General features: G+C 53.4%; 3 protein-coding genes across 3 annotated transcripts; all 3 read left to right on the top strand.

Annotated features, from left to right (window-relative positions):
- Positions 1-633: 633 nt before the first annotated feature.
- On the top strand, positions 634-3,347 carry PHACADRAFT_201209 (uncharacterized protein; the record flags this gene model as incomplete). Its single annotated transcript, XM_007401505.1, has 6 exons — positions 634-1,416; positions 1,476-1,713; positions 1,771-2,160; positions 2,216-2,333; positions 2,390-2,654; positions 2,709-3,347. The coding sequence occupies 6 exons, from the start codon at positions 634-636 to the stop codon at positions 3,345-3,347; spliced, it is 2,433 nt and encodes an 810-aa protein (XP_007401567.1).
- Positions 3,348-3,561: 214 nt separating this feature from the next.
- On the top strand, positions 3,562-6,199 carry PHACADRAFT_265011 (uncharacterized protein). The gene is made up of 15 exons (XM_007401504.1): positions 3,562-3,809; positions 3,863-4,187; positions 4,239-4,273; positions 4,333-4,487; positions 4,548-4,549; positions 4,602-4,663; positions 4,717-4,814; positions 4,870-4,955; positions 5,010-5,011; positions 5,065-5,225; positions 5,257-5,261; positions 5,323-5,368; positions 5,417-5,455; positions 5,512-5,818; positions 5,869-6,199. The coding sequence occupies exons 2-14, from the start codon at positions 4,141-4,143 to the stop codon at positions 5,767-5,769; spliced, it is 996 nt and encodes a 331-aa protein (XP_007401566.1). The 5' UTR covers positions 3,562-3,809; positions 3,863-4,140; the 3' UTR covers positions 5,770-5,818; positions 5,869-6,199.
- A 996-nt stretch (positions 6,200-7,195) lies between these two features.
- PHACADRAFT_214061 (uncharacterized protein) lies at positions 7,196-8,896 on the top strand. The gene is made up of 7 exons (XM_007401503.1): positions 7,196-7,247; positions 7,299-7,333; positions 8,151-8,264; positions 8,315-8,330; positions 8,381-8,426; positions 8,475-8,513; positions 8,573-8,896. The coding sequence occupies exons 1-7, from the start codon at positions 7,201-7,203 to the stop codon at positions 8,828-8,830; spliced, it is 555 nt and encodes a 184-aa protein (XP_007401565.1). The 5' UTR covers positions 7,196-7,200; the 3' UTR covers positions 8,831-8,896.
- Positions 8,897-10,096: the final 1,200 nt, after the last annotated feature.

The following is a 10,096-nucleotide window of genomic DNA, read 5'->3' as shown; positions in this document are numbered from 1 at the left end:
GAAAAAAACCAAAGGCAAAACTCAGTTTCCGCCAGTTTCACTGTGTTTAGACCATTTTGGCTGGTTTTGCACCAGTTTCTCCTCAGTTTGCATCGACGTAGAATCGAGGAATAACTGGGCCTTGTTTAGCCGCTTTTGCCTGAGTTTTCTTGAAGACAGGTATGATCTCGGCACGAGGAAGGCTAATCAGGAGTGTCCAGCGAAGCAGTGGTGAGTATCAGGAAATGCTGCCAGAGGATTAGCTGTCTCGCCATATAGACGAATTCTGAGCTGTCCACATACACCCATTCAATTCCATACAACTCGTTGGAGATTTTGCGCCTAGATCTTTGCTTCTCCCCGTTCATCCATCATTGTGGACTGGCCTTTGGAAGGATTAACATTTAATCTTCGTCGCCGTGGTCCTTAGGATGGTACGTCCTATCACTTGGTTGCGCACGCGCGTGTTACGCCTGGGCCTTTCTACTTTAAGTTCCTAGTCTTTCCATATGCGTCGGTAGACAGGCATCAACGAGCGAGCGAAGGGAGAGGCGAAGAACTGCATTGAGCGGGAGGGTCTACAGGAGAAGGCAGAGTCTAGCGCAGACTGTGACGCGAACATGGCGCCTGACGCCCTTACGCGGAACCACCACAATGTCTGTTGACCGAGGCTATCTCAACCTCGTCAGCCATCTCAACAGACACTCAACGAACCTCCCCCTCAACACTATCCTCGGCTCCGTTGCTCATCATCTCGCCTACGTCCAACCGTCTGCCACACCACTCGCTGCGATCGTCATAAGCAGTCCGCTCTTCCACACGTCCTCGTATGCGGACTTGGACGGGCTACTTACTGCTTTCCGTCATGCTGTGCACCTCAAGATCAAGGTAGTCTATGACGAACCCTCAGGACTGTTTTCAAGAGGTCTGACAACTCGTGTCGCGGAATGGGTCGCCGAGGTGCTCAAGGGCTTCCAGGGCGGACATTCCGTCCTGAGGCTGGCATGCTGCGCGGGCTTGCTCCATGGATTGGCCGACAGAGAGGCAGATCTAAAGATAAAGGAAAACTTTGCGGGACGAAGTGTGGAGGAAGAGCTCATCATCGCATTGGCTGAGGTCGTTGAGTATGCCTCTGCGGACCCCTGGGAGGCTGAGTTTAGATTGACAGCCCAACGAGAAGAAGGTGAATATGCGCCGAACTATCTCATGTGTATTCCGTCTCAGCGGAGACTCCTCCTAGATGCGTTACCTGCAACGCTTGTCATTGCGTCTCGCTCATTGCCACTGGTCACACCGCACAGGCTGGGGGCACTTCCGCTCCTCGGCTTCTGCCGCGTACTGCAGTCCGCGTTCACTCAAGCCTTTCAGAATGGGACGTTTATTCAAGAACTACAACCCTCTGCCGTTATCACCGAGGCAGGCAAGCTCTCCGTCGCCGTTAGTACTTGTGTACCATGTAGTATTGTCAATAAAGTACCAACTCCGCTATCACACAGACCGATTCGCAATTCTCGGGAAATGTCGGCGAAGTGTCGAAGGGGTTATTGTTCGCGCATATGGCAACCCTTTCTGCGATGTATGCACAGGTCATCTCTCTACTAGCAGACGGTCGGCCGTTAGACGCGTGGACGGCCATCTCAGAGCTTATGCGTGCACTGGTCCAACTAGCGACCGCTGCAGAAGATGGGTGGGCAAGGCACCCCTTCGCAAGCATCGACGATGAAGAAACTTTCTGTAGGTACTCAATCTAGCTCTGAAAGGTTATGCTAACCTACCGGGCCGATCTGACAGCGCCCGAGACGAAAGAACTCGCAGTGAAGGTGTGGGCAATCCTCAAGACCTTGCTGTTCACGTGCATCCGCCTGTTACAACAAGTGCTCAACGTCGTTCTGTTTGTTTCTCCTCCACCCTCGCCCCTAATATCTTTGCCAGTCCCTCATGGCTTGTCGAACACATGGTCCCCTTCGCCGTTCGAGATGGCACGCACAGCTTTGAAGACGCTGTCCCATCTCTCTTTTATACTTCCGCGCTTCGGGGGTGTCTCGTCGACGGCATCTTCAGCGCTGCCCGAGCTGCTGAAAGCGTTCTACACAGCGCTTGACGTGCTATCTACCTCGCCCGATCAAAGTCGGCTGCTAGTTCGGACGCTGAAGCAAGAGGTGTATTCGATGGGACAAAAAGGTACCGTTAAGACTCTGCATAGCCTGGATCGTGAGCTGAGATTGGCCCTGTGGAGCTCTACCTGGCGGTCTCGTCAAAGCGAAAGAAGCGTACGCATTAGCTTGTGTCGAGCAACTTGTGCCCGTACTTGATGACAGGACCATGAGAGAAGACGTATGGCCGATGTGTGAACCGTACGTCTTCTAGTATAGCTTCGATCTTACTTTGTCTTGCTTACATCGTTCTTCAGGCATCTCAATGACTCCCCACATCGGGAGACATACGAGTCTGCACATAGCGTTATGCTTGCCATGTTCTCTGCACATGCGAAGAAGCGGCGGGCTGGCGACGCGTCTACTATCGTCGCTGCGCCGTTGCCTATAACAGCAGCCACTCCACTAGATGCTCCGGGTCTGAGCTCGGGGATCGATTCCAAAAGCTCAGGGATTGCGGAGGAAGCACAGCTGCCGTTTGCGGAACAAGTCGTGCCAGCGTACGCAAAATGCCTCATTGATGTACGTGCGACCACATCCAGTTGCATGTGCTCTTCTAATTGACCGTTCGCGTAGAACTCGCACCCGGACAAGCTGAACACGGCCCAGCTGCGTATGGCGTATGGCGCGCTCGTCAGCTGTGCATCCGTCTTCGGCTCATCCCAACATAAACTCGCGACAAGCAGCGATGGGAATAGAGGAGCGGAGGCGCGAACACCAGAAGGCGACGCGTACGCCTGGTTCTGCGTCGAGCTCTTGCTGGACGCGATCAATACCTACGCTGCGGGGGCACTTACGGAGCAGGAAAACGAACATCGACAGAAGCTACTCTTGACACTGGTCTCGACTGTTCCATCCGTTTCACTACGACTTCTTCCGCGACTACTCGCGGCAATCCTCAAATTACTGGAAAGCCCAGCAGCGTCTAAGTCGTATTCACCCGACGCCGCGGCTGACAAAGACCGATCTTGGGGCCAGAAGGACGGCAGAAAAGATATTATAAAGGCTTTCTTCGAGGAGTTGCTCAACGTGGGGGATGAGGAGAAGGAGCATGCTCTGTGGTGGTGGGGCGAGCACAAAGAGAGGCTCGCGGATGGAGTAGAGGGGCAACCAAGAGAAATGGACATTGGAAGCGCAGACTCTGACAAGGAGCCTGAGATTTTTGCACAGACGGTGGGGAAGGGGAAGGCGCGACAGATCGCAGCACGACTGTGACCGGTTAGTTCGAGAACGCACGCCGCGCGGGTAAGGGTTGTCCTCGTAGCTTCAGTCGAGGATACGTTTTCTGACCGGAATCATAGTAAGCAGGTGTTTCATGATAAACTTAATCGCGCCTTCGGATATCCAGGCGGCATCAATATATGCACGATTGCTACTGATGGCCATTATGCTTGGCCGTTGCTCGAACCCCAACGCTGTGCTGTCGGGAATCGGAGTCTCCGAGCAGGCTTGCGCTCGGGTGCTGCCAGTATGGCGAAGATGTTGTCGCTGCAAGTAGGTCATCTGTGTTTGATGCTGTGACTCACCTGTCACTGCAGATGGTTCAGCGGGTACCTCTCGAGATCATCGGGCGCATAGTCGCTCTGGTAGGTTGAAGTGGATCAGCGCACGCCTCAAAAGTCTCGTGAAGCGGTGCAAGTCGCTGCCTTGCAAGCCAATTGGCAGGGAAAGGCACAGGTATATTATCCTGAGCCCTCTCAAGTTGACACTGGTGCTTACTTCATTTCTAGATGGAGGGACATTTCTGAACGAGATGTCTGCGGCGGCTGGGCGGCTCTGGCGTACACAGCATCCCGACAAGGTTCAGATTTGCGCGTGAGACCGGTGAACTGGTGATGATTCATATGTTGCTCCTACTCTGTTTGATGGAAAACCTGCCTATCGTCACTGTGGCGCGGCGCAGCCTTCGCCTAAGGATCTTCGCGTATAAAGCTCAAGAGCGAAGAGCCCGAGCCCCTTCAACCTTCAGTACTCAGTATTCACCACCAGAGCGAGCGAACATTACAATATGTCCTCCGATGCAAGCGCAGAAATAGTATCGGAGCTGTACTCAGTGTGAGTTAGTTCGTTCCGCTCGCCGAAAAGCCTAGCCGACGATTATCGCAGGTTCTTCGGCAACTGCGTTGGTAACGCCATGGGAGGTGAGCTACACTCACGCATTCTAGTAATCCTTGACTGCTGATGCACTTCTCCTGCTAAGCACTCTCGTTATACGAATTCATCATCAACTTTGACATGGAGGTCATCACCGCTTGGCAGAGGAAGAAGACGGTGACGTCTGTGCTGCTGATTAGCATCCGCTGGATCATGCTCGCGAACGGCGTACTGTTGTTTGCACCGGCTACGTCCTACAGGGTGAGTATATTCAAGCTGCCTTGATCAATGGTGTCTAACATGGCATTTTGAAACCACTAGGGGTCAGATGTTTTCAGCTTTAATACTACTTGGTTAACTGATGCGGTGCCACAGATGCGTAGCAGCCGCGGTCTTAGTGGACGCACTCTCTATCATCGGCTTTGCGCAAAATGCCTGTAAGTTCCCATCGTAAAAATTATCAGGTTTACTGAGTAGAACCTGTCGCTAGTGTTCGCGGCACTACGAGTCTATGCACTGGCAGACAGAAACTCCGCGTTATCTGCACTTGTTCTCGTCCTGAGTATGATGCCAGCTGGGACGAACCTGGTCAGTTCATGTTGTAAACCTGCGATGTCACACTTGCTCACCAGGGTTTTTATAGTATACGATGGCTCATTATGTCTATTATCATGACAGTGGATCGTGTGCCTTGAATGTTGTTGGCATACCAGATTCACTGCATACAAAGTACGCATGCTCTATTGATTAAACATAATTACATTGCTGACGCGCCTTCGTCAGACGTATGTTTCCTGGGGTTAATGAAACTGAAGACTTTACTAACGGGACTTGGCAGTGGTGCTGCTCACGAGATGCTCTTTAGTCGCTGCCGATGCCATTGCCTTGGCCGTAACATGGAGAAAGACCTTCCAGCAGTGGCGGAGTGCCCGCCGTGTGAACATACACTTGCCAGTCACGACGTGCCTTCTCCGAGACGGTAAGGTCTTATTCGCCGCGGTAAACCCACTACTCATGCATTCGTAATCAGGCACTGTCTATTTCCTGTGCGTGACAATGACATCAGCACCTTCGACGTGTTCTGACCAGACTGCAGCATCCTGCTCGCCATCAACATCGCCAATGTAACTTCCATTCTCCCAGTATGCAGCATCGATCTTGGGCTTTGAACCATCGCTAACCTCTTACAGTCCGTCACCCTGCCCTTCACCGGCCTCGTTGAATTTCTCGTGCGTGGATCCCAGGACGCTTCCACTGGACATCTGCTGACAGAACTCCTGCGTAGCCACCTATCCTCGTCTCCCGCTTCCTCCTCAACCTGCGCTCCAGCACCGAGTCCGGCATCACAGACCCCAGCATCCCACGGCTCTCGGAGCTCAGCGTCCACTTTGCAACGTCGAATGTGTCAAATGTCATCGGCAATATTGGCGCACCGCTAGACTACACGCAGGCTGAGGAGCTGATCCGCGCCGAGTACGAGTTCCCTGGAGACGAGAGCGACGCGTCCTTGTCTGATACTGCGTCGGCTACCATCGGCGCGTGACTCTGTGTTCGCCCGGAGGATAGAGGACGTGTAGAGCTGCGAAACACAGGTGAGCGGCATACGTGGCAGGTCGCACGAGGTTGCTGACGGAGGGCGCAGGTCCGAGGAGTTCTACACCGATGCGTTTCAGGACCCACAACGTCTCTATCTTCAGCTGAATTGACAAGCGAGGGTAGACGAGCATCTACCGAACTTGCCGAGACCTGCTAGCTCGATGCTACCGACCTGATGTCCTCTAGAGTCGCCAGAACTTTGCTTTTATCTGTACAGTACGACCAACCATATCATCGACTACTTCTGCGGGCCTATGTGCTGAGAAATAGGCCATACAGCCTCCAGCACCTAATGGCGATGGCTGCGACTGCGAGAGCGGCGCAGATCACTACTGCGTATCTTAGACACTGATATAATCTCTTCGAGCCCTTGCTTTTTCCACTCTCTCCCTTCTCTCTGCATTGCGACTTGAAGCGTTGTGGCGCCTCTGGGATACTTTCCTCGAGGAGTTGCTCAACATGTGGGATGAGGAGCAGGAGTGTGCTTTGTGGGAGTGGAGCGAGCACAAGGGAGGCTCGAGGGGAACAGACATCGGAAGTGCAGGCTCTGACGAGTCTGAAGTTTTTGCGCAGACGTCGGGGAAGGGAAAGGCACGAGAGATCGCAACACGACTATGACCGGTTAGTTTGAGGGCGGACCGCGGACGCCACGGATAAGGGCTATCATCGTAGCTTCAGCCAAAAATACGATTTTCTGACCGGAACAGTATGCAAGCGCTTCAAACTTGGCATTCATCCTTCGAATATTCTGGCGGCATCAATATGTGGACGACCGCTACAGTGGCCACCATGCTTGGCCGTTGCCCAAACTCCAGCACTGAGCTGTCGAGAATCAGAGTCTCTGCAGTGAGCAAGCTTGCGCTCAGTTGCTGCCAACCACGGCGTAGCTGCTGTGATTGCAAGTGGGCCTTCTAGGTTTGATGCTGTGATTCACTGCAGATGGTTCAACGTTCACGTTCAGCGGGCACCTTCCGGGGCCATCGGGTTCACAGTACCAGTGCTCCGGGTGGCTGGTTGAGAGCAGACCAGTGCACAAGTCTCGTGAGGCGGTGCGAGTCGCTGCCTTGCAGGCTGGACAGCAGCCAAAGGTGTGTATGCGTGCGCAGACTGTCCTGGACCTTCTGAAGTTGACACTGGTGCGTATTATGCTCCTAGATGAGCGGGACGTCCGCGTACACACTATGCAGCACCCGGACAAAGTTCGGATCTGCGCGTGAAACCAACGACTCGGTGATGAGTGATATATTGTCCCTACGTTGGTGGCGAATCTGCTATCGTCGCTGTGGCGCCGCAGCCTTCGCCTGAGGATCTTTCGTGTATAAAGCTCAGGAGAAGGAGCCCGAGTCTCTCCAGGCTTCAAGAACAGAGCATCTATAACATGTCATCCGATACAAACGCGGAACTAATATCGGAGCTGTACTTAGCGTGAGTGAGTTAGTTCCGTTCGCTGAGAGGCCTAGCTGATGGTTATCGCAGGTTCTTCGGCAACTGCGTTGGCAACGCCGTGGGAGGTGAGTCACACACACGCATCCCAGTGATCCCTGGCTGTTAACGCACTCCTCCCGCTAAGCACTCTCCATATACATTCGTCATCAACTTTGACCTGGAGGTCATCACCGCGTGGCAGAGGAAGAAGACGGCGACGTCTATGCTGCTGATTAGCATCCGCTGGACCATGATCGCGAACGGCGTACTGTTGTTTGCACCAGCCACGTCCTACAGGGTGAGTGCATTGTCACGATCAATCGTGTCTGACATGGCGTTGATAAAACCACTGGGGGTCAGATGTTTTTCGCTTTGATACTACTTGATTGACTGATGCGATGCCACAGATGTATGGCAAGTTCAGTCTTAGAGAACGTGCTCGAGATCGTCGGCTTCGTGCAAAGTGCTCGTAAGTTCTCGTCATGAGACTGTATCAGGTGTGCTGAATAAGGTTTGTCGTTAGTGTTCACGGCACTACGAGTATATGCACTAGCAGACAAAAACTACGCGTTATTTGCACTTGTTCTCGTCCTGACTATGATGCCCGCTGGGACGAACCTGGTCAGTTCATGTAATTACTAAATCTGTGATGCCACCCCCGCTCACTCGAGTTTTCACAGTACACAATAGCCCATTTTGTCTATAACTTCGACAGTGGGTCGTGTCTCTTAGATATCGTTGGAATACCGGATTCACTGCATACAAAGTATGTATGCTCTGTTGACGAGACATAATCACATTGCTGACGCGCCCTGGTCAGACGTATGTTTCCTGGGGTTAATGAAACCTGGAAATTCTACTGACGGGACCTGGCAGTGGTACTACTCACGAGATACTCCTTAGTCGTCGCCGATATCATTGCCTTGGTTGTAACATGGACAAAGACATTCCAGCAGTGGCGGAGTGCCCACCGTGTGAACATGCACTTGCCAATCACGGCGTGCCTCCTCCGAGACGGTAAGGTCTTATTCGTTGCGATAGAACTACTGCTCATGCTTCGTGAAAAGGCGCTGTCTATTTCCTGTGCGTGACAATGACGTCAACACCTTCAACGTGTTCTGACCAGACTGCAGCCTCCTGCTCACCATCAACGTCACCAATATAGCCACCATTCTCCCGGTATGCAGCATCTATCCTCGGCTTTGAGGCATAGCTGACCTCTTGCAGTCCTGGACTCTACCCTTTAGCGGCTTCATTGAATTCATCGTGCGTGGAGCCGTTCAGGGCGTGTCCACCGAGCATCCGCTGACAGAACTCCCATGTAGCCGCCTATCCTCGTCTCCCGCTTCCTCCTCAACCTGCGCTCCAGCACCGAGCCCGGTATCACAGACCCTAGCATCCCGCGGCTCTCGGAGCTCAGCGTCCAGTTTGCGACGCCGAATGTGTCGAATGTCATCGGCAACATTGGCGCACCGCTAGACTACACGCAGGCTGAGGAGCTGATCCGCGCCGAGTACGAGTTCCCTGGAGACGAGAGCGACGCGTCCTTGTCTGATACTGCGTCGGCTACCATCGGCGCGTGACTCTGTGTTCGCCCGGAGGATAGAGGACGTGTAGAGCTGCGAAACACAGGTGAGCGGCATACGTGGCAGGTCGCACGAGGTTGCTGACGGAGGGCGCAGGTCCGAGGAGTTCCACACCTCCGCGCTTCAGGCCTTCAGGCTTCAGGCCTCAGGGCCCATAGGTGAAACACAAATTCATGTTCAACCAGCTTTTAGCTGATCTTGCAAGGGAAAGACTGCACTTCGGCGCTCAGTGTTTGGCGCGGCCGCGCGATAGGGCGCTTATGGCGATGTTCTCGGATGTAACATGCAATTCATAGTAGTCTCTTCAGACCATCCAGGGACAGACATCAGAAGTGCAGACCCTGACAGAGCCCGAAGCTCTTGCATAAACGCTGGGGAAAGAAAAGATTATGGTACTAAGTACTAGTACTACGACCGGTACTCGCCATGTGAACATGCACTTGCCAGTCATGATGTGCCTCCTCCGAGACAGTAAGGTCCTCTTCGTTGCGATGGAACCCTTATATCCTGTGCGTGGCCATGACATCAACACTTTCGGCGTGTTCTGACCGGACTGTAGTATATCCTGCTCGCTATGAGCACCACCAACCCACTTTTTATTCTCCCGATAATGGCATATGGCACCTCTTCTAGGCTTTGGACCAACACTGACCTCTCGTAGTCTACCTGTCTATCCTTCACCGGCTTCATTGAATTCCTCCTGCGTGGACCCGTTCAGGACTCGTCCACCGAGAATCTGCTATCTCCCACTTCCTCCTCAACCTACACCACTGCACCGAGCCCGGCACCACAAACCACAGCGTCCCGCGGCTCCCGGAACTCAGCGTCCACTTCGCGACGTCGAACGCATCGAACGTCATCGGCAACATCGGAGCGCCGTTAGACTACACGCAGGCGGAGAGGCTCGCCCGTGCCGAGTGCGACGTCGATACTACGTCTGCTGCACTCGGCACGTTACTGGATGCTCGCCCGGAGGATGCGCCGAGCTGCGAAACGTCAAGATACAATAGTCAAGCTCATGATGCATAAAAATGAAAAATCTGTAGGGAATTTCTCTCTTCAGTATGCCTCTTCGAAACCGGACAGCAGTGTGCTCGTGAACAGATACGATGCGTTGCGGAATGTACCCGAGAGAGAGAGAAAAGCCAGAGGGGAGAAGCTGGACGTTACGCGCCCTGTGCATCATTGTTAGCTTGACGGCTGTGTCTCGCTGTGGTGTCTCTGAGAGATATCTCTGAGCGCTCTCGGACGTGACCTGCGATT

Source organism: Phanerochaete carnosa (genome assembly GCF_000300595.1).
Source record: "Phanerochaete carnosa HHB-10118-sp unplaced genomic scaffold PHACAscaffold_13, whole genome shotgun sequence".
In the NCBI taxonomy this organism is placed as follows: Eukaryota; Fungi; Basidiomycota; class Agaricomycetes; order Polyporales; family Phanerochaetaceae; genus Phanerochaete; species Phanerochaete carnosa.
Note: the sequence above shows the minus strand (reverse complement) of the source record. Positions and strands in the feature narration are given on the sequence as shown.